Genomic DNA, 27,804 nt, shown 5'->3' on the forward strand with positions numbered 1-27,804 from the left:
TTTTTCTACAACCTTCGGCGAAGAGGTTGTAAAAGAATGCTTTCAAAAGGCTCTGACGATCCCAGCTGAGTTGCCTGATCGGCAGAGACTTTTTTTCTTTTAAATGCTTCTGACGATCCAAGCTGAGTTGCCTGATCGTCAGAGGCATTTAAAAGAGAAAAAGGGTTTTTTTTCTTTTAAAAGCCTTTGATGATCCCAGCTGAGCCGCGTGATCATCAGAGGCTTTTTTTTTTACTTTTAAAAGCATCTTTTCGGCCGAAGAGTTTGTAGAAAAAATGCTTTTAAAAGAAAAAAAAAAGCCTCTGATGATTGTGTGGCTCAGCTCGGCATTGGGGCGGGGGGCAGGGATTTTTGCTACCGGTTCTCCGAACCACCATTGCCTCCATCGCTACCGGATCAGGCGATCCGCTCCGAACCGGGAGCATTTCACCCTTGTCTTGCACCCACTCACAGGCACAAGCAAGTTTTCCAGTATATGCTTGAAGATGAGTAGGTTCTCTAGGTCACTTGGAGGATCAAGAATGGGTAGGTGTTACTAGAGGCTGTTGAAATATTGAGCTGCAATGTCCACTAAGTTATGTAAACTTTCAGCTGAAAGTTTAGCAATCTATTTTGATAGGGTTCTTTTTCTTATTGGAGGAAGACCTTTTCATTTTTAAAAAACGTTTTCAGTCATTTCATTTGATTTTGTAGACGTTTTTAAGGTAATTATATTATTTTGTGGCCTATGTAAGAGGAGATATGATCTATTGGGGACTTTGGCCATAGGAAGGCTACATCAGTCCAAGCAATAAGCCAATCTGATCTCATCCTTTGATGTACAAAAATAATGCTTCCATTTTGCTGAAAGCCTGTTTAAATACCTGCTAATAGTTCATCACTTTGTAATAATCCTGTAGTACAACTCTTCCACTATTCCAGTTCTCTTCATTACCGTTTTCCTATTGTGCCTTGTAAACTGAGTGGCATTGATATGAAAACTTTGAAAAACAGTTGCAAGTAAATAAGGTTAAAGTACTTTTTTTTTTAAATTTGATTTATATGCCGCCCTTCTCCAGAGACTCAGGGCGGCTTACAGTGCGTTAAGCAATAGCCTTCATACTTTTGTATATTTTATACAAAGTCAGCTTATTGCCCCCACAAACTGGGTCCTCAATTTACCTACCTTAGAAAGGATAGAAAGCTGAGTCAACCTTGAGCCTGGCAAGATTCGAACTTACTTTAATTGCAGACAGCTGGTGTTAAATTACAGTGCTTAGTCTGCAGAGCTATCCAGGCTCCTGTACTTTAAGTGCATTTTGGATACATTATGCAAAGACCTGATTCTTTGGGAAGGCCTTCATTTTGGGAAAGATTGACAGAAAGAGAAGAGAAAAAAGACCAGCAGCCAGGTGGGTAGGCTCAATTATAGTGGCAATGACTGCCAAATCGGAAGATTTGAAAGTCTAAGTTAGGGACTGATTGTCATAGACAAAATCTACCTACTTTTGTATTATCTATAAAGAATATAGGCAAATGGTCATTTTCAATGTATGCATGTTCACATTTTTTACAATGTAATTATAAATGTAAGTATAAAAATTAATTATACTATATTATTATAACATTACACTGCTTTTGATAAAAAATAAATGTGTATTGAACACTGTAGAAAATTAGGTGTGTGACCTGCTTATTCTGCTGTCCAAAAGGTGGTTGGACAGTTTTCAAAGTTCCAGTTTTCCTTTCTTTATCTACAAACTGGTCTTAAACTAAATGATTCTTCAGAGGACGCTTCCAAAATAGAGAAATGTCAGAAATCAGGACACATGGCAATCCTGTACGTTAATATTATTTTTTTGTTGTTATCCTAGTATTTTCAGTTGATGCCATTTGATAGTATTTGTTGGCAGAAAAATAAAATTCAGCAAATCCAATTTTTATTTACTATATCTACTACAATAACAGGAAACGACCGATCAAAATTGTTCTGACCAAGGCTTCCTGAGACAGTAACCATCACACGCTTGGTCCCAAAAACCCTCTTTTTATTTCAATAGTTATGAATTATGTTCATTCACAGCCTGTAAGAGTCCTAAGCAGTTTGTGAACAGTCCGACAGAAGTCTGCCACAGTCTTTCGGGATAAGACTGATAAGCACTCACCTTTATCTCCCTTGAAACACTGCCACATACCTAATTGCCAATTAGCTTTGCAAGGCCAAATGGAACACAAAGTCAAAACGGAGCTTCAGAGTTTGAACCACCCAGAACGAACAAAGTTGCTTCCTGCAAAGGCTCATGTCCCTTTGCTCCACCTTTATGCCTTATAGCAGGGGTCAATCATCTCTAAGCCTTACTCCCGAGTCACCCCTTTTGTCTTAACTGTTCTTGCCTTCTGGCAGCTCTGCGCATGTGTGCACTGAGAACAGGCTCCCCCTGTTCCTCTGCCTCGCTGATGTCAGACTCTGGAAGCTCCGGAGTCAGCACATAACTTCCAGATGGCCCTGGCCCCATCTCTGCCTCAGACGCAGAGCCCTTGTCCGAGCTTTCCCTAGTCTCCAGGACTGGCCCATGTTCCTCTCCAGCCTCCTCACTGTCCAACTCTGCTGCCAGCTCCGCAGGCTGCCAGCGGACCACAACAGAAATTGGGTATCCTACAGTATGTGAACATAAATATTTTCTGGTGTTGCAAGTTATTGGGATAAAAACATTCAGTGACAATTAGAAAACATGCTATGTGGCATCATCATGTAATTAGGCAGTGCAATAATTCCAATCCAGGAGGAAAATCATAGATGTCAGCAGATCTTAGAACTTTTAGCAGGGAACAAAATCAGAAACAGCTAGAAAGTATCAAAGTTTAAGAATCTATTTACAAATCTGTTTGTCTTAGGTAAAAATAATTCCATAACACACAGAGAGACAGCTCTTTACAACTGACGAATCTTTGTAGAGTTCACTCTTACACCAATTTATTCAGAAGTATCTCACTGACATTCTAGTGTATGTACATAGACTGTTGTTTTTCAATTCCATGTTTTTCAAAACAGTCTTTTAAAATAATGATTGTAGTTCTACATAGAGTTGGTCATGTGCCATGAAGTTGATCTACCCAATGAATCTAGATGAGGAGAGGTTGTATAGCTCCTGTAATCATTTTACTGCCAACATTGGCAAAATGGCTGATTTTGGAGAATATGATTGTTAGATATTTCAGTAAAGTAAAGGTAGAATCAGACAGATTATACCTTTATTAGGCAAACTGCCGATTTCCACCTTTTGAACTTCTTTCCTAACCTTTTCCAACAAACAGTGTAAGCTCATTTGATTTACACTGGTTTATGGTATCAGCCTATTTATTACTTTTTCATAAAAGTTGTAGTGTCCACAACGGTAGTGATTTCAAAATGACACACATGCAACCACATTCACACTAACATAATCATTGTATCCCAACATCTGACGTTAGCGTATCAATTGTGTAATACACACACATCATCCATACCTACAGATGGGGTGAGGTAAATGACAAAATGTTTCCAAAGGTACTTTTCTATAGGTGCTAGTGTTTTGAAGAATCCAGGACAAAATACAGAAACACTATAATAAAAAATATATAAGACAAAATTGCTAACGATCGTAACATCCAGAAGAAAAACCTGTTTTTCTACCGAGATGTTTCACTGGAATTGTATCTTCCTAAAGCTTTAATCATCCAATTGTATTAGACTAAAACAATTATTACTATCAGCCATCTCAGCATGTCTGGAAAACAGGAGCGGAATCTAAATTACAATTAGGCAGGTGTCAAGTGGTCATGCCTGTAACAGTTTTTCATGTTCACTCAGTAGCACATAGATGCAGTGTTCTGCTATTAATCATTAAGCCACTAATTGATTGATGCTTTGTATATTATAACAGATACAAACTCAAATAATAATTCTGTTCATATGTTTGTTTCACCAGATAATTGGAAGTTCATCCAATCCATTCATTGCAATCCATTTTTGGTTTACAGTTCCATCTGAATGTCCATGTAATTGGGTTATTTTTCCTTACTGCTTTTGGTATTCAGTGTAATCATCTTTTTGTAACTCTTACTGTGCTTTGGAACATTCATTTTTCAAAGCAGTCATGCTAATGAAAGGCATCTGGCAAGGAGGATAGATTCCATTTTATACTGACATTGCCACTGTTCCAGATTACTTCAGGGTTGGCAAGCCAAAGATACAAAAAAAAAATATTTGATCATATCTGTCACCCTTTGAATGCCTATGGTGAGGAGTAGCTGCCTACGGTCACTCTCTTTAAACACAGTCAGAAACATTTCAGAAGGTACGTTAGAATTGCTAGTAGTATGAAAAAATAACCCTTTTCAGTTAAAAAATTAGAATTCTATGAAAAGTGTTCTTTTCACCTTGCTATTTTAGAATACATTCTTATCAAAGAACTATTCTGTTTCTGAGGAATCTTAGAGGAAGAGTTGTTCATTTCCTTTAAGCCTAGTGTTATTTAAAATTATACTCTGAATAATCATTAATATTTCAAAGATAAGTGACATAAAGGGCTATTTTAAATTCCTGGTAGAATTTGAAAAAGGGTTAGATGAATAAGTTAGCCACTTTTTTATGTGCAACTCACTATGGCCAACTTCCGCAGCCAACTCTCCATGGGACAACTTGCCGCAACTGACTTGTCATGGGACAACTATCCACAGGACAAGTACAAATACAACAAATACAAAATTTAAATTAATTTCAACAGAACTGTGGCCAGTGATAATAAAATAAAGTTACAATAATTTTGACGAAAACATGGTCACCAGTAGTAAAAGCAACTGAATGAAATGATTAATACAGCATTGAATTGTCCTGCGATGAGTTGTCCCACGGTAAGTTGGTCATGGCAAGTTATTCTAGAGCAGAGGTGTCAAACAGGCAGCCTGCAGGCCAGATGCATCACGCGCAAGCCATGCCCACCCCAACTCTGAGAAGGAAAAACATTGCAAATGTCACATGATGGCAACATGACGCAGTGAGTTTGACACCTGTGTTCTAGAGTCTCTTTATTCATGGATTTTTCAATACTTCAGAAAACAAATCACTGAAAACATATTCAGTTGGAAATGTGAGGCTGTTTCTTTCTAAATATAAAAAAGAATATTGCTATCAGTTCAATTAGCTGCAGATTTAGTCATTCTGTTGCAACTGGACTTCTAACAGTGTGGCAATTAGTTTCAAAATAAAGTGAATAGCACCTATATTTTCCTATCCAAAAATCCACATAAGAATTGTGCCAGGAAAGCTGTACACATAACATTAATGAGATTGAAAAAGAGCTTAAATTAGGCATCTAACATTAAGGAAATGTTGACTGTATGAACAAAGAATAAAAAGGGAAATTGAGTGGGGGGGAAAAAAACACCAGTTATATGGTTATAAAAGCAAGAGGGAAGTATACTCAAAAGTTCCCAAAGTTCTGAGACATTAAGCATTGTAAGTAATCAGAGAACCGGGTGTTAGGAGATTGTGTGAATGTTGTCAGAAGTGAATTCTGAAGGACATGGATAGTTTGAAAAAGAGATGTAATATTTCATACAGATGTTGGAAATAAAGTTGCTGTTCTTAGTGTATAAATTATTATGGTAAAGCTCTAAAGCAGTGATGGCTAACCTTTTTGCCATCGCGTGCCAGGAAAGGGGGCGGGGGAGGGTCGCGCGCACACGTGCCCACACGCATGTGTGTGCAACCCCCTCCCCCCCGCTCCTGGCACATGATGGCCTGGTAGGCCTGTTTTTCTTTCTTACCTGGTTCCAGATCCTCTCTGTGTATCTGGGAACGGCGAAAACAGCCTTTCCCACTCCCTTGGAAAAGGCTGAAAAAGCCCATTTCCCAACTCCTGGTAGGACAGGAAGTGACATTTTTTGCTGTCCCCAGCCTCCAGAACCTCTCTAGGACCCTCTCTAGGAGTCTCTAGGAGCCTCTCTAGGAGTCTCTGGAGGCTGGGGACAGGAAAAAACGTCACTTCCTGTTCCACCGGGAGTGGGGAAATGGGCCCTTTGAGCCTCCATAGGGCCTCCAAGGAAGTGGGAAAAGCTGTTTTCGCCGTTCCCAGATACACAGAGAGGATCTGGAGCCAGGTAAGAAAAAAAAACGGGCCTCCCCCCCCCCCCCCCCGGCCCTCCAGAGGCAGGAAACAGCCTGTTTCCCTTCTTCTGGTGGGCCCAGAAGGCCCGAAAATCAGCTGGCCGGCGCGCGCATGCACCCCAGAGCTGAGCTGGCGTGCCCACTAATATGGCTCCACGTGCCACCTGTGGCACATGTGCCATAGGTTCGCCATCACGGCTCTAAAGCATCTTTTCCTAGGCACATATCTTTCAGATACGTTGGGATTACAGTTTCCAGAATTCTCATGCCTGTTGCTCATTCTGGCTTTATAATTCTTTGATTTGCAATCATAAAATATATGTGGACATTAGAACATCTTGTATATAAACACTGAGCAGATTCAAAGATATGGGAAACAACCAAAGTCCATTGATTAAAAAAGATGGGAAAAAAGATCTAAAATATAAATGCTGGGTAGGATGAATGGATGAATCAAGGGATGGATGGATAGGTGGAAAGGTGGATTGTAGGATGGAGAGAGAAACAGACTGATTTCTGTATTCTGTGATAAGCATATCTATACATGTACTTTTTTTTGTCTGCCATGTCATATTTGGAAGCTTCTGCTATAAGCAAATTCCTAAATACTGTACAGAGTTGATTGTCTTCATTATCAAGATTTATTTGTATGTCTAGTGTGAAATCTGATAGCAAGATCTGCCTGTTTCTATTCATAGTACTAATGGAAGAAATCAGATACTTCAACAGCTTTAATAATGATTACAGATCCTTTGAAACCCATTAAGTACACATCAAATCACCTGTGCCTTATCAGGACCAGGTCTTTCAGCAAGTGGACCAGATAGACCAAGTAGCTCAGCAAGTGAGGCAGAGTCTACTATAACCAGCGGTCCCTTTACCAGTTCTGGCCCAAGATTTGTCAGCTGCTGGAACAGCAACTTTCTGATGCTGTGTGCTCATCTGCTACATGATAAATATGGTGGGGATCCTGGCAAATTTGCTACCTTCCTGAATTATAGATTTTTATAAACTTGAAGATTTTTCCATGAATCAGTCTCACATATTATATGCAATTAGTTTAATAACGAAAGACAACTGCAAAATAGTCATAGTTGCAAAATTGGCACCTCCCTTTTTAGTGCAGGCTTGGACAACTGCATCAATTTTATGACACTGATAAGGGCTAACTTTAATGATTCAGTCAAACGAGATTCCCAGTTGGGGAAACTATTAATCTCTGACAGGGTAAGTGCCAGGTGAGAGAATACCGCTGACTTTATGCTGTTAACTTAGGGTTCAACTATAATGAAAGAACCTTAGACCATTTAAAAGAGGAATTGTCAGGTAAAATATGGGACTCATTTATCAGGGCATTTGAGGATTTCTAGATCTGTTTGGCTATTGATGGGAGACTTAAGTTGTGATAAGAGTATAAGAGGGGCAAAGAAGACATCACTATTCCTCGTCCTGTGTTTCCTCCATCATCCCCACTCACGTGTATACATCAGAGATTTGAGAAGCTGAATCCATGTAGCTGAGAACTGAGTTTCATTATCTGTCTGAGAAAACTTGCATTGACCCACAAAAGGCTTACATTTTTATTATGAAGAATCTGACCATGTAATACCGTCCAAAGCCTCCTTCCTTCCAGAGCATCAATAGAAGAATGTACTGGGTTCAAATGAATAATCCACATATTCATTAGGATAATGGAACCATTGCTTCTTTGTCACACAAAGTTCACAGCCTGCAAGACCTTAAATATCCATGCAATCCTGTTCCACAATAGTCTTGCTTGGCAAAAAAAAAGAGCAAAGAGGAAATTGCAACATCCTTTCCCCCCCCCCATTTGTTCTCATTCCTGAAAATCAGAGCCCCATGAAATATCAAATATAGAGATAGCACACCTAAAAGTATTTATTGATGAGAGTTTACAAAAAGGCTTCATTTGCCCATCTTCTTTCTTCTCCCTCCCAGTGTTTATATCATTTTTATTAATAAGGATAGTTCCCCATATATTTGTCCTTGATTATTGGCTTTGAACTCTATAACAATTAAGGATAATTATCTTCTTCACCTTATTTGGCTGAAGAAAGTTAACATTTCAACTTGAGGGGATAAATATTTAACTGATTTATATTCTTATTACTTGAGCAGTCAGAGATGCATAGGTGAAGTGGTCAGCTACATAAATTGAACAAAAAAATAAGTATCCAGCAAAGTTGTATGGATTTGTTAGGTACATTTATGACCAATTTTCATAAATTTTGGGTGCGTTTTAACTGTATTTGGACAACTTGCTCATTGATTCTGAGAATCTTGCTGTCGATACTGGAGCATTCAGGTAATTTTTCAGTGGCTTTGTGATTACAGTCTCTACTATAAATTAAAGACTTTGACATACTTGTGCTGGATTATTTGGCCTACTATAGTTCCTCAAACAAATCCAGATGGACCTGGCTAAAGTAGAGCTCTTAATACTTTGAAAGCAAATGTCTCTTGGCTATCAAGATCAAGAAAACAGCAAAAGGTCCATTAATTAGAGGAAATGGGAGGAAAAGTCTAGAATTTAAAACAGGAGCAGTGTGTGTGTGTGTGTGTGTGTGTGTTTGTTTGTGTGTGCATGACCTGTAACATAATTTCTGTTTTCTGCAGCATGTAAATTATATGTATATTGCTTCTTGTTTAAAATAAAACAATTTCTTTAACTATGTCATATATGTAAGGCTTCTCTTATACCAGATTTCTTAATATTAGGTTAAGTTTCTGGAATATCAAGTTTTATCCCTGCTTATTGTGAAGTGCCAGACAAGAATATTCTGAAATTGATAAGAATTCTGTTTGTTTATACTTCACGTTACACATTTTATTACCATAGAACTATCATGTTGTGTTACTAAAATTAAACTAACATTTATTGATAAATTTAATATTTACTTAGTGTCATTAGTGGTATATTTGAGTCAATTAGTTTACTGTGTATATAACATGGATAGAATTTAAAATGAAATATATTTACCTTGGTTCTTCACAGATGGTACTAGACAGGAAGAAGCCGAAGAGGAACTTAGTGAAGAAGAGCATTGGTTTGGGAACTCTTCAGAAACCCCATCAGAAGCATCTTATGGAGAAGTCCAGGAGAACTTCAAATTATCCTTTGAGGACAGGATCCAAGAGCAGTCCACATCTCCAGACACTTCTTTGGGGAGCGGGACTCCTAGTAGCAACACATTGGAATTGGTAGCAGTTGAGAATGAGGCCATAAGAGATGTATTACAGAACAGGGAACATCTCTCTTCTAGCGTATCTTCTATCTGTGATGATGATAATCCTGGGCCAAACAAGCCATTGAGTAGTAATTTGAGACGTCTGCTGGAGGCTGGTTCTCTCAAGCTAGATACTACTATCACAGTTAATGGCCGGGTTGAGTCCCCAGTAAATCTTGGCTCAAATATCTCTTTTTCTCCAGCTACACATCATGCCCAGCAGCTAAGTGTCCTTGCAAGAAAGCTAGCTGAAAAACAGGAACAAAACGATCAGTATGGCCCAAACACAGGATTCATATGGAATCAAGGCAAATGGTTGCCCAACTCAATGCCCTCTTGCAGCTTGTCTCCAGATTCAGCAATCCTAAAATTGAAAGCTGCTGCCAATGCAGTCCTTCAGGACAAGTCTCTTTCTCGGACTGAAGATTCAACAATAAGGTTTGAAGCCTTCCCTTCACCATTTAGTTCTCAATCAGCAAGCTCCACCTTAGCTGCATTATCAAAGAAGGTCAGTGAAAGAAGCATGACTCCTGGGCAGGACCATTCACCGCCAGCAAATTCTTTCCTTTCTCTCACCTCAATGACTTCTTCAGCAGCCCTACTCAAGGAGGTGGCTGCTAGAGCTGCAGGCAGCCTTTTGGCTGAAAAGAAAAAGTCACTGATTGTAGAAGATCCCCTGCAGCTTTCAGACATGAAGCAAGAGAAAGTAATTCCACCACAGTCTTTGGAACTATTGTTACTCCCAGCCCCTAAAGGAAGAGCTTCTAAAACCACAAATTCAGGTAGGAGTTCTCATTTTGCTCTAAATTCTCTATACTTCTTCATCTCTCTATCATTTGCATTATACAGAAAATATAACTAAGCAGGAAACAGCAAAAATACTGTTTTCACAACAAAAACTCTAGCCATCTTGATGCCTGGAAGGGAACTATTATTTCAAATATTTTTTGTATTATGGGCAAAAAAACACCTAGAAAATCCTGTATGAAATTTAATAGGGGAAATCAAATAACTTTTTATGTTTTACAGTACAGAATATTATGTTTTAATAATATTTTCACCACAAAGAGACAATTTATCAGATTGTTTTGCCCTAACAACATGCTATTTCTGTTTTACTTTCTTCACATTTACATGGTTTTCTACAAGGCATTGTGCCCAAAAGCATGCTTGCAACTCATGAAGCTTGCAAAACATACTAGGCCATACCCATCACTGCCTGCCACACTGCATTTTTGACCATTTGAATCTTCCAAGTGAGCTTCAAGTACTCCTGTGTAGTAGAGCATATTGCCATGAGGCAACCAGAGCAATATAAACTGTCTAAGCAGCCTTTCAATCCAGAAAGGGCATAACTGCTACAAAAATGATGTTGTCCAAAGGGTTTCTTTTTTATAAATTTTATTGAAAGGTTTTTAGATAAAAGTAAAGCAAGAACAAGAGTATAAAAGAAAAAGAAAAACAGGTAAAGATAAAAGAAAAAATGCTAAAAACAGAGAGATAAAAAATAAAAGTTAAAGAAGCAGTTTCTGATATTGTTTACAGCAGTTATAAATCAACATTCTATCATTTTATCTCCTTTAGAACTACATTATATACTTCCCTGCATTTTAAATCCAGAAATCATCAGCTCATTTTCTTTCCATTTTCAGCAAAAATGTCCACAAAAAGATTTCTAGTCTTTTATAAAATACTTATTATTTTGTTCCTAATCTAACAGGTCAACAGGCTTTTCTGCAAGTTCTGCATGTTCACAGTTCACTTCTCCATTGTGGGAGCCTTCTGTATTGTCCCATCTTTGTACATATAGGAGCATGTATGTAAAACCTGTTGTCCATGAGTTCTTTCTAATTGTCTGCCCATAAATCCTAATTAAAAAATGTGGTTTCATATGAATATTAATTTTTATAAATTTATTGCATCATTTGTATGCATTTATTTCCAGTACTTTTTTTTTTTTTCAAATGTCCACCATGCATGATAAAATGTCCCTTCATGTTTTTCATATTTTCAAAGTAATTAGTCCCTTTATACATCTGGTAAAATTTCTCTGGTTAGCTGTACCAATTTCTCCGGTGACCTGTATCTCTGGTTCATCGTTTTATAACAATTCTCTTTTAAATTGTAGGACGTGTGAATTTTAAAAATTTTAACCACTTCCTCTCCTGTTAAAACCAAAGTTCTTCCCCATTTTGTCATATACCTTGAATCTATTTTTTCTGTTTCAAATCTCAATAAAAGTTTATACTTTTTAGCAATCATGTGCTCAACATTTATACATAATTCATTTTCAAATTCCATTTTATGATACTATATATCTGGATTTTTAAATGTATATTAATCTTTCTCTTAATTGTACATGTGAAAACCATTGACAATTAAATCCCTCTGCAGTCAATTATTTTCTCTGCTTATGTTCTCCATTCTCTAGTACTAACTAATCTTGATATATTAACTATTTTTCTTTGCCCATTGTCTCTGTACAATAAAATACTTCTTGTGCTGATGCCAATAGAAGAATTTTTGGACAAAGACTGGGTCTGTATTTCCATATTCATATATCGTGCTCCTGATAATGATTTTTAAAATCTACATTAACTTTGATTTTATCATACCATTAAAAAAAAACATGCTACCCAAACCTCAGGTTGTGCTCTTCTAGTTCCAGCATTCTCTTATTTCTCAACAATAGTCATTCTTTCATCCAAACTAAGCAGAATACAAATCTAGATATACTGTATCTTTTTGCCACAATGGTCTAAATTCCCAATCCCTGTAGCTGGTCCAGAAAGACACTGTAATAGACACTATTGAAAGCTGCTGAGAGATCAAGGAGCATAAGGATTAATGCACCTGCTCTATTCTGAGCCAGTCAACAAGGATAACAAAAGCTATATTGCTACTGAATCTGGTTTGCAACCAACTTCTTTCTCAACAACCTTCCCTTAAAAAAAAGAAAGTTGAATGAGGTTGGGTTGTTTTGGAGGAGAACTCCTTCAAAGTTTGAGGGCTCCACTCCTCTCAAAGAGGCAGTACAGATTCAACTTGCGGGCCACCTCCCTTGCTGCCTTAATAACGCAGGAGGGACCTGCATTAAACAGGCAGTAGCCAAGCCAGACCAAGTACAGAGAATCTTAGCAATAGCACTTAAACTTATACATTGCTCCATAGTGTTTTACAGCACTCTCTGAGTGGTTTACAATGTTGACATATTGTCCCCAACAATCTGGGTTCTCATTTTACTGACCTCAGAAGGATGGAAGACTGACTCAACCTTGAGCTGTCAGGATCAAACTCTAAACTGTGGGCAGAATTAGCCTGCAATACTGCATTCTAACCACTGTGCCACCAGGGCTCTTGTCAACTTTCTCAAGACTTCCTCAAGAGTTACCAACTCAAACTCATCCCACGTCATTTTACAAGATGGAGCTGTTGGCGAACCTGACCAGCTGGAATCTAAGAGTGGTTCTAAGCAATTTTATCTGCCAGATAGTCAGAATATATTGCAAGTAGCCCTACAGATGATTTTCTGACCTGCCTTTCCCAGCAGGGACTGTGTTAACCTAAATATGGCCATTGGATAGCTATCTCCATATGCATTAAGGGTGGAGAAATACTTACCTTTTTCCTGCCCTTATTGCCATGAGGTAATTCCAGATGTTTGATCAGACTTGCTCCCAATCTTCGTCCAGGGAGGCTTAAGCATTTCTTTTGGTGCTTCATCTCCTGGAGCTCCTCAGTAAACCAAGAGCCACCTACCCATTCCAAGCAGCAACTAAGTAAGTAAAAAAAAAAAAAAAAGGAATATTAGGACAGGGATGGTAGGCACGCTGGTGCACTTATGCACACCTCTTACAGACCTCTTAGGAATGGGATGAGGTCAACAGTAGACAATTTAAGGTTAAAGTTTTGGGAGTTTGGAGAAGAACTATCCATTACATCTTCAGGAAACACCTTAACTTCCTTTGGGCCCACCTGGGGCAAGCCAATCAAGTTGGCCTTCTCTCAAAGGGGTGAGGTTTATGACATTATACCTTTAAACATGAGATACCTGCTAGTGCCTCAAATAGAAATACAGCTCATGTTCATAGCAAAGATGAATTTTGGTATCATCATACTAAAGGGGAAAATAGAATTTTGTAGTGTATGCTCCACAGAATCCATTTATCTCATTTTACTCCGAATAATACTCCATTTTTTTAAGTAGAAGGTAATACTGTTAAGAAGCAATGAATAAAATTGATAACCAGGAGACAAAACATATGGAAAAAGGTGAACATATTCTAATGTCTTCCATAAAATATGAATTTATTCCTCCTTATGATTCAGATTGTTTAACATCTAATTGCCTAATATTGTTCCCATAAAATTTTAGAAATACTGTTCAGTGCTATTGTGAAAAGGGAAAAACTTTTAAGAAATTTCACCAAAATGTACTTTTTAAAAATAGTATGCTGGTTACACAAAGGAATGAATTTTGAGCATTGCCAGTTTATTTCTGGTCTGCTACACAAACATTTTAATAACCATAGCTTTTTTTCCAAAATTAGCAAGAAAGTGGATTGCCACAGACTTCTGGACACCCTGCATAAATCTTGAAAGACATGTATGAAAGTAATAAAATCTGACATGCTGCAGTGAAATCTGATAATCCATATTGACAAGATGAAACAGTACCATCCATAATGTATAAAATATATAATGTTTTTACCCTGTTAAGATTACTTTATATAGGCTAAAAGTAATAGATAAAGCACGTACAGTGAAAAAAGAAGGTCAAGCAAAGCATATGGCATTCCAGGAACTATGAGATTCCCATATCTCTTAGTATTATTCTAAATTCCAAAAGGACTAATGGAAATTCAAGAACTTTTGAAAGACTACATTTTACTTATACAAGAAGGAATATTTCATGATCCATAACCTAAACATTAAGAATTGGAGTAGCTTTCATTAAAAACAACATTGTTTTTTGTGCAAACTGTCCACATTATGCTACTTGCACAAAGACCCAAACATCTTTCAGTGATAACAAGATTGTGTGCCTGGCCCCTTCCAAATTGTGCAGTATTCCACCTGTTGCAATAATTTCCACATTCGGATAAGTGGTCAACAGGAAGTCATGTCACGAGCATAGCTGAAGAGAGCGTTTGTTGCTCCTTTAAAACCATTTTCCTCTTTAGCAGGGAATTAGGAGGTTTATTATTCACAATCTCATGCTTATGCCATCTTTTACACACAAAGTAAATAAGAGCCTTGAACCAGGAGCATAACACAAACAGAGCTTAAAGATTAGGTAAAGGTAAAGGTTCCCCTTGCACATATGTACTAGTCGTTCCTGACTCTAGGGGGCGGTGCTCATCTCTGTTTCAAAGCCGAAGAGCCAGCGCTGTCGTCAGCACGAAGACTTCTTCATGGTCATGTGGCCTGCATGACTAAACGCCAAAGGTGCACGGAACGCTGATAACCTTCCCACCAAAGGTGGTCCCTATTTTTATACTTGCAAAAACTTTTAAGAAGTTTTCAGACTTCTAGGTTGGCAGAAGCTGGGACAAGTAACGTGAGCTCACCCTGTTACGCGGCACTCAGGATTCGAACAACTAAACTGCCGACCTTTCGATCAACAAGCTCAGCGTCTTAGCCACTGAGCCACTGTATCCCTCTAGTTTAAAGATTATTCTTGTCAAAAATGCCAACATTTGGCAAATTCATATGTTAAAAGTCCAGAACTTCTGAGGATTTTGAAAATTGACTTCTACTTCATCTGACCCCAGGCTAGGGGCTGTATAAATGCGTCAAAAGAACCCTTTGAAATGCAAGGGAGAACATATGAAATACTACATTTTGAATAGTTAAGGCGGCTGTGTCTTTTTCCAAGTTCTTGTGGATACTTCAAGATGATAGGAAGAGCTATGCATGCACATGCATGTGGAGACGGCTGGAAGTAACTTGAAGAAAAGGCTTTTGTGTTTGTGTGTTTAAAATGCTTCATGTTCTTAACAGGCCTGTTATGATATCCTGGATGAAAAGCAGGTCTAATATGAAATGCGTATACTTGATGATCTTTTGAAATTATCCCTTATGGATTGAAGCTTCTTTGGTCACCTTTATTTCCCAATTCATCTTGAAAATATTTGAATAATGATGAGATGAATAAGATGAATAAGACAGTATTGTTTCTGGAGGTGATATGCTACTGTTGAAATACATGATGCTATGCAACATCCTCAACCCCCTTGCACTTAGGATGCAATGTGTTGAGTTGCATTTTCTACTTATGTTTACATTATCCTGAACTTGCTGTAATGTGCCTACCAAATAGCAATTCTATATGGAAGTAATACTGTCACAGTTATACATGACAAATAAAAAGAGATCCAGTGTAGATACTGCCTTATTGTAACAAAACAGTTCCCTGAAATAGCTGGTTGTGCTACAGGTAAGACATTTTTAAGGTGACTTACAATGCACACCACCTCTACTATTTCTCCTTTTATGTCATTTTTTGTGCAATGTAACAATGATATATATGGTCACTGGCCTGTAACTGCCAAAACAGGCCTTCTGACTGTAAGCAAGATTGCTGATAATAGTGAAAGAATCTAATTCATCATGTAGTTCAGAGTGGAGTCCCACTCTGAACTACACTCAGTCTTTGCCCTACATACTGTATATAAGAAATTCTGCCAATGTATTTCTTGAGGGAAATGACATCTATCTTATTGGCAGCTGGACAGGACACATGCCTATAGGGGCAAGAGACCCAAGAAATAACATCCAGAAACCCATACAATAAAATATTTTATGCTCTGGTCATGAAAATAATAAATGAAATATGAGAGTATTTTCATAGCTAATATACATCCATTTCTGTACTCAGTTCAGTTTCTAACAGTTTTTGTATATCTTTGCAACAGAGTTGACTGTTACAGAGCATTATGTATTTCAATAGCAGCATATTACCTCTTTTACAGACAGTAATTCTTAAATTATCAATTTCAATTCTTCCATATTTTTTAAAAAAAATTAAATATAAAATTTATCAGATTTTTTTACGAGTAAAAAACACAAAATATACAAAAAAATGAGATTAAGAAAGAAAACAGATTATCTTCTTTGTACCATTACATACAGACACTAAATATCACTCCATGTCCTTTAAAATCATATGACAGTTTGCTTCTTCCCCATTAAACCCTTTTGAGAATGGAAAGAAGACATATATGTAAAAGTAGACAAGATGTACAGAAATAGCTTAAGAAATTAAAAGTTAAGAATGTGTAACAAACAGATTTACATACTTTTGTCAGGAAGATGATAACTATGACGACATCTTAACACTAAACTAAGAATGAATAATAGTAGAATACTAATAATATTACCAATTACTAATACTAATTTAGTACATAATAGAACAGATTATAAAATTGATTTGTTTATGGATTAAATAAATTTTTATAAAATATTGAAAACCCTTTATGAAGTTTTTCCTGAAAATGGACAGAAATTTATTGATGATTACTCAATTTGCCAATTTAAATGGTTAAATATGGAAAGAACTGATGGTTATGTTTTTAATTAGTTTTAAATCTCTATTTTGTTGCTTTTCATGGATTGAAAGAACACTCGTCAGGTGATCTAGCTGCTCTTTGTATACTCAAATGTGTACTCAAAAATGGGGTTTGGGTCGAATCCAGTGTCCTTCAGGCGGACTCTGCTTCAGAACGAGAGCTTGATGTTTCTTCCTTGGCTCCTGGCACTTTTATTTGCAATTCACTCACAGATTCTCCTGTTGGTATCCCCATGAGAAAGAGCCTTATGGAGCACATGTGGGCAATTTTTTGGTTTCTATCCAGAAAAACTCTGCTGGTCTGGGCTTGCTGCCAGGTCACTGATCTGGGCCTCAATATCATCACTATTCTTTGGAGAGGCATCAACTCGCCATTTTCCCCACCCAGAAGTATTCCCCTCCCCTATATATTTTTCTTTAAATGACTATTTATTATCTGAGTATGTGTTTGATTGCAAATGATTGTGACCCTGATTGCACAATGTGAATGAATTGTAACCAACCATCCATCCAGCATGCTCTGTCCCTCCATGAAATCTCTCTTTGTAACCACTCTTACATGTAAGTGTTCTGCCCCACCTACGGACCCCAAAGAACACAGGACACACAAAGTCTGTACAAACCTTAGTTTACTAAATTAAATCAGTCTTTTTTCAAACAAAGGCTGTTAATTAACTTTCTTAACAGCCTACAAGAATCCAAAGAATAAATAATCGTAATCTTATTATTGTTGGCAGAAAGCCCAGAAGCAATTTACAGAGAACTAAGATCAAGACGCGAAAGAGAGTGAACGAAGTTGTTCCCTGCAAATTGCCTCAGTCGTCGTCCTTCCTTAAATAGGCTAAGGGAGTGGCCAATTATCCCCAAGACTTACTCTCGAGGAGACCTCCTCCTGAGGAGCCACTCCTGCCTTTTGGCAGCTCTACATGCCTGTGCATCAAGAAGAGGCTCCTCTTCTTCCTCTTCACTTATGGGAGCTTCTGGAGGTTCTCAAGGCGCTGGCTGAATCCCCGCCTCTGGCACCACATCTTCTCCAGCCTCCTCCTCATCCGAGTCGAGTGCCAGATGCACAGGCTGCTGGCGCAGCACCACACCAGCCTCCTCGCTGTCAGAATCAGCTACTAGCTGCACAGGCTGCTGATGGGCCACAACAGTAAGGCTAGTACAGTACTGCTGCACTAAACTGCAGTCACCTATGAGACATGACAAAATTAGAGGAAAAATGGAGCTTTTAGGAAAACTCCCATATGGAGGTCCAGATAGGATATACCTTTTATGTTTCATAAGTGGGGCTCTGTTCATGGAGTCTGTAAGGAGTTACCCCAAGTACTTGGTTTATAGCTGACAGATGGCTCTACTTTAGTTGTCTATTATACCATATACCCATTAGTAGATGGCTTTCTCTTCACTTTCATAAATCATCTCAAGTTTCAAGATAATCAAACTTGAACCACAAGACCATGAGTAAAGCTCTCAAAAGCTTTCAGATCTAGATTGTAAAGTCAGGCATGTCTAAAGGTTATGAAATAAGAAATTATGAGGTTATATAATATGTTTTTCATATTGACAAGGTACAAGGCTGTGGAAATCTTTTTAAATGGGTGCTTCAAAAGGCATATAGTGAGTACAATGCATTGCTCTTCGAATTGTTAAAGCAAGTTGTGTCTTTTTCTGAGCTTGTGCAGCTCTTTTCATATGCTGAAACAGCTTGGAGTGGCTTGAAATAAGACAAACTTAACCACAGCTAGTCCCCAATTTATTACCATAATTGAGTCCAAAATTTCTGTTGCTAAGCGAGACAGTTGTTAAATGAATTCTGCCCCATTTTACAACCATTCTTGCCACAATTGTTAAGTGAATCACTGCAACTATTAAGTTATTAACATGATTGTTAAATGAATTGGGCTTCTCCATTGACTTTGCTTGTCAGAAGATTGCAAAAGGTGAGCACATGATCCCAGGAATACTAAAACTCTAGTAGTATCTGAATTTTTATAACATGACCATGGGATGCTGCAATGATCATAAATGTGGAAAACTGTCATAAGTCATTTTTTCAATGCCGTCGTAACTTTGGTCGCTAAATTTGTTAAATTGAGGACTACCTGTGTTTCAAAAGTGTGGCTTTACATGCTCTCATGCATTTTACTTTCAAATGATTAGTATAGATTTACTGGAAGGGTGTGTCTAGTATTGTCTAATGATTTCCATGTATGTATGTGTATGTGGTGTGTGTGTGTGTACACATATACATACCACATTCATACATAGAGCACTAACTTTGTAGGGGTTGCTTAGTATAGTTTTAACTATATTATTATGCATAGGAATTTAGGTAAGTTTCACATGTTCTTGCACAGGTTTTATTCACCTTCCCTGATGCTAAAAGGGATTGTCAAAGCACATTCAGGGAAAGACCATATTATAAATTAACTTACATGCATTTTAAAAGTAAAAATATAACTTCTTTTTATCCCAATAAATTTTACTAAGAATTATATTAAACGTATAGAATCAATGCAAGAACCTAATACAAAAATATATTTTAAAAAAGGGGAAAAAAAGAAAATTAAAACGTGCAGAGAAGATTGCTCACAAAAAAAGAGAAATAATAAAAAGAACCTTTTCCCTTCATTGCCAGCAAGTATATTCAACAATAACAGTTTATCACTGTCTCTTAAATATAATGAAATACATTCTATAACTTATCCAGTTTTCTATAAATTCATCTGTAAATTTTCAGTTCTCTATTTATCGGCAAAGGTGAAGTAAAAATCAACAAAAATACTTAACCATTTAGGTATTGTTAGGTATTTTTGTTTCCATTTAATCTAATGCCCTTCATCCCAGTCTTTAATAATCAAAATCTAATCTCAATTAACAATTAAACACTACAAAATCGATGTTCTTCTTCACCTTCTTTGGTTATCACTTTAGGTGTCTTCAGGGACTTAGAAAGTTCCAGTTCTTGCTCTTTTGGTGGTCTCAACCATTGTTATTTGATGCTGTTGTAGTATGTCTTTAATGTTGTCTCTGCATCTTCTTCTGGGTCTGCCTTCTATTGTTTGACCTTCACTTTTTATATGCCTTGTACAGTATGGAATCCCAAGACATCTTCTCCAGGTGGATAAACCACTTTATTTACTGTTTGTATATGTGGTTTAAGATTGGTTCTATGCCAATTCTTTCTCTTATGATCTCATTTCTAATATTATCTCTTCTGGTCACTCCAGCAACTTTCTTCAAACATCTAATTTCCCTGGTGACTTAACTTTTGTTTATGTTTTATTGTAAGTGTCCATGTTTGGCACTTGTATCATAGGGTGGAGATGATATGCTTTATATGAGACACTTCTTTGTACTGATCTTACGTTGAACTACCTTATGTCGTAGGAGTGGATAAACTGTCACAATATGTGGTTTGCTTTACTGCATCATATGCTAATTTCTTCTTCCGTTTTACTAACTTTGGTGAATGTTCCTAGATATTTTAACTTTGATATTCGTTTTATGCTTGTTCCCTTTATTGCTATGTTTAAGGTATGCTTTTTTCTTCTGATTGCCATTATTTCTGTTTTCTCTTTGTTGATTCTCATATTATTTGTTTTGTATTTCTGGTTTATAGCCATAAGATGTGGTTGCAGTTTCTTAGCTATACAGTTATAGTTACAGTTTCTCAGCTTCTTGGATGAGAAGCGAAATGTTTTCAAAGAAAAAAATAAAGTCCAGTTGCCCTTTGGAAAAAGCACCTTCGGGACAATTATGACCTGAATGAATGAGAATTTTCCCGCTCTTTCTGATGAGTTGAGTGAAGAAGTTTGAATATTGCAGATTTTTGCACATAGTTGAACATAACATTGATGGCACAATGTTTTTGAGTGAATAGCTTTTGGCCATTTTCACTAGTAATTAAATGGAAACCTTCCATTAACAAGCACAATATGGTTGTTTAGGATATATAACATTTCCTATGAAGAACTCAGTCTTTGAATGTATTTCCTTTAGGAGAAGGAATTTCCCGCTTCTGCTTACTAATTAATTGGCTTACTATCACTTGATATAGGTAGTCCTTGACTTATAGCCATTCATTTAGTGATTGTTCGAAGTTACAACAGCACTGAAAAAAGTGACTAATGACCATTTTCACCCATTTTCACCACAGCATCCCTGTGGTCACATGATCAAAATTCAGACATTTGGCAGCTCATATTTGTGATGGTTACACTGTCCCAGGGTCCTGTGATCACTTTTGTGACCTTCTGACAATCAAAGTGAATGGGGAAACCAGATTCACTTAACATCTGTGCTACTAATTTAACAGCTGCAGTGATTCACTTAACTGTGGTAAGAAAGATAATAAAATGGGGCAAAACTCACTTAACAACTGCCTTGCTTAGCAGCAGAAATTGTGGACTCAAATATGGTCATAAGTCAACAATTATCTGTACTCACTTTCCAAAGTGAGCATTTAAAATCAAATACCTAAATGTATTAACTCTGCTTCTTTAAATTAATTTACTGAGTAGTAAATCCCAGAGAATCTTTGGGCCTCCAAATATACATAAACAACATAGTTCTGGAAAAAAGACACATATATCCATGATCTTTAATGAGCAGAAAATAGAGAGTGACCTCCAACTACAAACCCATGCTTTTAATAGATGTTCCCTGCAATTAGAGTTCAGCTTAAGGTTTCCTTTCAACATGAGGTAACTACTTCTCTTTGGAATAATCATTCTGTTTTCGCTCAGTCTGCCTTATAGGTTTGTGTTGGAATAAATGCAGAAGGAAACCCCATATGTGCTGTCTTGACCTCCTGGGGAAAAAGGGAATATTTCAACATTTAAAGTGAATGAATGTGCATATAGGTGTCCACGAAGGAGTGCAACAATGAAATGTACATTATGATACTCTGATGCAAAAGATGTCTAGCTGCAAGTACCTAAGGATGGAATTTGTGTCATGGCATCCTTTTAGCGACATTTTTTTTTTTTTGCAGCAGATGTCTATGGATGGGTAATATATTGGGATGCTAAGCCAGATTTTACTATTTACTACTCTGATCATAAAAAAAAAAATAAAGTACTTAAATTTAAATAAAAGTTAAGTAAAATGAGGACACAGATTATTGGGAACAATATACTGTTGTTCTGAACCACCCAGAAAGTGCTGTAAAGCACTATGGGGAGATAGAGCACATAGGTTTAAGTGCTATTGCTATTGCTACATCATACTGGCATTCTTTATAGAGTAGTACATACAGGAAATTACGAGAACATGCAGCTTTAATCACTTGAGCCGTAGTGACTCAGTGGTTAGAATGCAGTACTGCAGGCTACTTCTGCTGACTGCCGGCTGCCAGCAGTTTGGCAGTTCAAACCTCACCGGCTGAAGATTGGCTCAGCCTTGCATCCTTCTAAGGTTGGTAACATGAGGACCCAGATTGTTGGGGGCAATATGCTGTCACTGTAAACTGCTCAGAGGGCTGTAAAGCACTGTGAAGCAGTATATAAATCTAAGTGCTATTGCTTCCAAAACACTACAACTAGTAACATTTCAGTTTTTCAAATAAGACCAACAGCTGATGAATGCATTAGGCATTGGATTTTAATGTTCTGAGAGTATGCCACTTATTTTGGCAAATTTGAAAATAATCAGATATCTTTTCAGCAGCCACAGAAATATTTTCTGTTGCTACAGTAACATTGTAAACTTAAACATAACAGAACTAGAAATGTGCAGTGTAATGTCAGATGGTTAATTATGTCAATGTAGTGGGCAGAATCCTCACATCTCTTTAGATGCCAAGACTTAACCTGATGATTATCTCATAAAGTTATTACGCTTTTTCATCTAGTTCCAAAACTATCCCTTGCCTGGATAACATTTGCAGCAACAGTATCTAATAGCCTCATATATAAAAGCAAAATTTAATAGATAGGTTCTATTTGTAGAAATAGAATTAGAAATAAATTATCATAATAATATACAAATCAACCTGTTGAAACAAAGAGTTTGGAAATTTTTTCTTCTGTTTTTTATTTTGGTTCATGTAATTCGAATGTGCCCAATTAAATGGTTAATTGATGCAAAAATCAACTCTTTCTGGCCCCAGATACTATGCTACAATATTACACAATGGCATAAAATCCCTCTGTGAGGTGGCAAAATCTTACAGCAAATTCACACAGCAAATTTTATAACAACTCAGAGAAAGAGTGCTGAACGTTCCATGTGAATTTGATGTTTTCATTATGATTTTGTTAGAGATCAATATTATATATCAACATTCTCATTACTGTTCCATAACAGGTAGGTTCACATGTGCTAAGTCAGAAACGGATTACATTGTGGTTTACAGTTAAATATAAGCAGTTAGATGTTATGGCTTCTCTTGCTTATACCACCATCTAGATTAGTATTATACACTAATTAATTCAGCCCATTTGTGATGTATTGGGCATAATCAGGGCCAGATTTAGATGAAAAGAGGCCCTAGGCTATTCCACTTATGAGGCCCTTTCACCTATAGTGAAAGTGTAATTTTAATTTTGCTAACAATTTGAATGTAGGCCCCTCTTGATCTTGAGGCCCTAGGCTGAAGCCTAGTTAGCCTATAGGAAAATCCGGCCCTGGGCCGGTGAAAATCACAATTTGACCTAGGCTAAAAGAAAAGGCATGTCATGGTTTTCTTTTGCCTTTGTATGTGAGATAAAAAAGTTAAAATTTCCAGTTTTGCTTTGTAATAAACTAGAGAGAGAAACACTTTCAATTTTAGTTTTATTGGAATATCTTCAAAGAACTTTACTTTTAAGTTATGCAGGAAGTACATAGAATACTGTTCTAGGTTAAGTTTGACACTGTGAGCATTGTTGTAGAAACTAGTGTTGGATGAGACTTCATTACATTAAAATGTAAAAATGAATTCTTAATTTGGGTAAAGTGAATCTTCTGTCCTACTAGATAAGAGGCAACTTGCAGGATTCTATTCTAGATTTTCAATAGACTAACAAAGAGGAGGAGGAAAATTTCTTGTGATATAAATCTTCTTTGATGATTTTACCACCTTTGTCCATGAAAAAGAAGCAGCAATTTATATATTCCCCTTTAGTTAGAGAGGCTAAATTTAACTTGCTTAAGTTACTCTAAAATAAATTATTTATATTTATCTACACGTAAAGAGAGCAGCTTTTTGGGCTGTGTTGCGTTGGTCAAATTAATTTTTGTATCATTACTGTAGTGACAAAACAGTTGAACAAAAACTAACAAATACCTTTGTCTGAAGTGAAATTGAAGTCTTAGATTTTTCAAAATGAAACCAGTCATCAAGAGTGATTTTGGAATCTCTCAATACTAGGTGTGGAATATATCACCGTCTTAACTCTGCTTTTAAGTCAGATTTAGGGGTACCTAATAATGTTTGATTGTTTCTTGGTGTGTTGCAAATACTAAAGTGAAAAAAGGCACTTTTGTAATGTTACATAGATCAAGACCTGACAAATTAGCTGTGAATTATAAGACTAGGTAAAGAACAGTAGCATCCTCTGCTGGTTGTCCAGAATATGATTGGGCCCTCTCCTGTATCGTTTAGTATTGGGTTAGAGGGTTTTTTTTGGACCATTTGATTTCCATGTCAGAAAAATGGGGATTAATGGTCCACTGCATTTAATAAGATTTAAAATATTATAATATGTATAAAGTTGTGTCTTCGAAGTTCTGTATCCAAAGATAAAGATAAAAAAATACTCAGTTTTTCATAAAGTTGAAAAACTGTAAAATGGAAATAAATTCATGATAAATTTCTTCCTTTCTTTTCTTTTTTCTAAGCCTCAGAAGAAGAAAGTGGGAAACCTTTCCAATGTCCAATCTGCGGCTTGGTTATAAAAAGGAAGAGCTACTGGAAACGGCACATGGTAATCCATACAGGCTTAAAAAGTCATCAGTGTCCTTTGTGTCCATTTCGTTGTGCACGAAAAGACAATTTGAAGTCACATATGAAGGTAAGGCTGATAAATTCTGGCATTTAAGAAATCTAAAATTATTGTTGGGGATTTTAAAGGAACTCGTAATGAAAGGCAGTATATTTTTAATAATGTGATTGTTATAAATTCATTTTATCGACCAGAAGAATTGAGAGATATTGGATTTCACTTTGTTGGATTTGTTCAAGCAGAGGATAGAATAGAAATAGAAATAGAAATAGAAATAATAGAATAGAATAGAATAGAATAGAATAGAATAGAATAGAATAGAATAGAATAGAATAGAATAGAATAGAATAGAATAGAATAGAATAGAATAGAATAGAATAACAGAGTTGGAAGGGATCTTGGAGGTCTTCTAGTCCAGCCCCCTGCTCAGGCAGGAAACCCTACAGCACTTCAGACAAATGGTTATCCAACATCTTCTTAAAAGTTTCCAGTGTTGGAGCATTCACAACTTCTGTAGGCAAGTTGTTCCACTTATTAATTGTTCTAACTGTCAGGAAATTTCGCCTTAGTTCTAAACTGCTTCTCTCCTTGATTAGTTTCCACCCATTGCTTCTTGTTCTACCCTCAGGTGCTTTGGAGAATAGTTTGACTCCCTCTTCTTTGTGGCAACCCCTGAGATATTGGAACACTGCTATCATGTCTCCCCTAGTCCTTCTCTTCATTAAACTAGACATACCCAGTTCCTGCAACCGTTCTTTGTATGTTTTAGCCTCCAGTCCTCTAATCATCTTTGTTGCTCTTCTCTGCACTCTTTCTAGAGTCTCAACATCTTTTTTACATTGTGGCGACCAAAACTGAATGCAATATTCCAAGTGTGGCCTTACCGAGGCATTATAAAGTGGTGTTTTTCAAGCCTGTTCTAATGTGAATGTTTATATTGAGCAAAGAAGTTGACTTGGTATCTAAATTGCCTTTCCAACTCTATGAAGTTATAATCTAACTACTACTATCTTTGAAAAAATATTTGCTAATTTTGAGCAATCATCAAATAATTTGCCTTTAAATGGATATGTATGTGTGTGTATGTGTGTACATGGACACAAGTATATATATACACCTAGGAAATACTTGTTTTTGGGTGTAACTTGGGAATCAATGAGCTTTGTAGCCCAGTGGTTAATAATTTGATGATTTTTATTCAGTGACTCTTGGACAAATGTTCATATAGACAAATATTCATCATTAAATTCTTATATATAGAAGGACAGCCACTTTGAGCTCTGTATGCTGACCTTCTCTGTTAAAATCATTGAGATCCTCAAATGAAATGTACAGAACATTATAAGAAAGAAAAATCAGGACAGGAAGGGAGATGATAAATTAGTAAGTGGTAACTAGCCTGATGCCCTATATATGTATCTTAGATGATAACTCCCATAATCTCTTATCAATGACTTTGTCAATTGAATCTTATGAGAATTGTAATACAGAATATACAGAATGTCAGTTTACTGAATATGCATCTCTTCTACTGACTCTTTTTCTACCTTCTCGCAGTCCTTATAAGATTCTATCTATACAATTCATTTGCAGATCTCTATGATTTTAACAAGGGATTGTATTTATTTGAGAAATATGCTATTATCCCTGTTGTTGTTATTACTGAATTAGGTTCACCAACACCAGGACCGGGGAGAGACATTTCAGTGCCAGCTGTGTCCATTTACTTCCTCTCGCCATTTCAGTCTGAAACTCCACATGCGTTGCCACCAACACTTTCTGAGGACAGAAGCCAAAGTGAAGGAAGAGATTCCAGAAATGGATGTCAAGGTCTCACCACTACTGAGTGACAACTCCAGAATGGGTCAGGAGGTAGATGGAGGAACAGACCATGTAGGGACTACTGCTGCCTCTAGATCTCCTGATGCACTTGGGCAGGTCGGAACTACCATCCCACCTCTGCTAGTCAAAGAAGAACCCAAAGATGACAGCAGTGCCCCTAGCCCCTCTTTAGCCCTCAATGTTGTTGATAGAATTGCCAACAGTACAAAGCTAAAAGACTCCATTGACTTTGTGACCAATACAGCATCAGCACTTTTCAGTCAGGATATATCAGTCAAGATGGCTTCAGATTTTCTCATGAAGCTTTCAGGTAAGGATAAACCAAACTTTTTTCTCTTTAGGTTGGGCCATTTTCTTATGCCTTTTTTTATACCATGAAAATAATAGCCTCTTCAAGATATTAAAATATATTTCCATGCATCTTAACCAGTGGTCTGGGGGCCTTGTGCAGCTTAGGCAGCTAGTAATGCGGCCCCACAAACTGTTAATGTTATTGTATGATTTTATAGTAAAAAACTATATTATGTATTTTATATGCAGCCCAAAAAAGTTACTCTTCATTCAGTGTGACCCAGGTAAGCCAAAATGTTGGACATCCATGTCTTAAATGCTGTTTTCTCTCAAAATAATGCATTTAAATGCATAATGAAACTATGCATTATGCATACATAATTATTTTCAGGATTGCCTTTGGATGCCACCAGTGTCCCACAGCACTAGGAGAGAGTTTCTTAGGAGTATAGTTCGTTGTTTGGCAAATGGATGTCTACAACTGATCCTATCAACTAAAAACTATTTTGTTTTGTGTTTTTTTTTTAAATATTTTTTATTGAGTATTTTACATTTTAAAACCAAACATAAAATAGCAAAAGAAGTCAGGAGACAAAAACAAAAAACAAAAACACACGCACATCAGACGTTAAAATACAATACTAATAACAGATATATACAATTTTACAACTTTCTGCATCGACTTTTGTCTTTACGTTTTGGTAGCTGTGCACTGTGGTGGACACTTTGTGCCCAAAAGGTTCTCTACACTGTGGGTTACATCTAAAAGCACTTAAGCTTATATCACCAAGAATT

General features: G+C 36.8%; 1 protein-coding gene across 14 annotated transcripts in view; it reads left to right on the forward strand.

Annotated features, from left to right (window-relative positions):
• The window catches only part of ZNF827 (zinc finger protein 827), a 117,753-nt gene that overhangs the window by 19,018 nt on the left and 70,931 nt on the right, over positions 1-27,804 (forward strand). For 8 of the 14 annotated variants that reach the window (XM_034442958.3, XM_087874542.1, XM_087874531.1 and 5 more), the window contains exons 2-4: positions 9,144-10,157; positions 24,773-24,945; positions 26,548-27,028. In XM_034442958.3, the coding sequence (XP_034298849.2) occupies positions 9,144-10,157; positions 24,773-24,945; positions 26,548-27,028 (1,668 nt within the window). Of the gene's footprint in view, positions 1-8,017; positions 8,454-9,143; positions 10,158-24,772; positions 24,946-26,547; positions 27,029-27,804 lie in introns of those variants that run through there. The other 6 variants (XM_087874530.1, XM_087874533.1, XM_087874539.1 and 3 more) reach the window with 5 other exon arrangements.

The sequence above is a fragment of the Pantherophis guttatus genome, chromosome 8 (assembly GCF_059756535.1).
Source record: "Pantherophis guttatus breed Tessera chromosome 8, ASM5975653v1, whole genome shotgun sequence".
Classification (NCBI taxonomy): Eukaryota; Metazoa; Chordata; class Lepidosauria; order Squamata; family Colubridae; genus Pantherophis; species Pantherophis guttatus.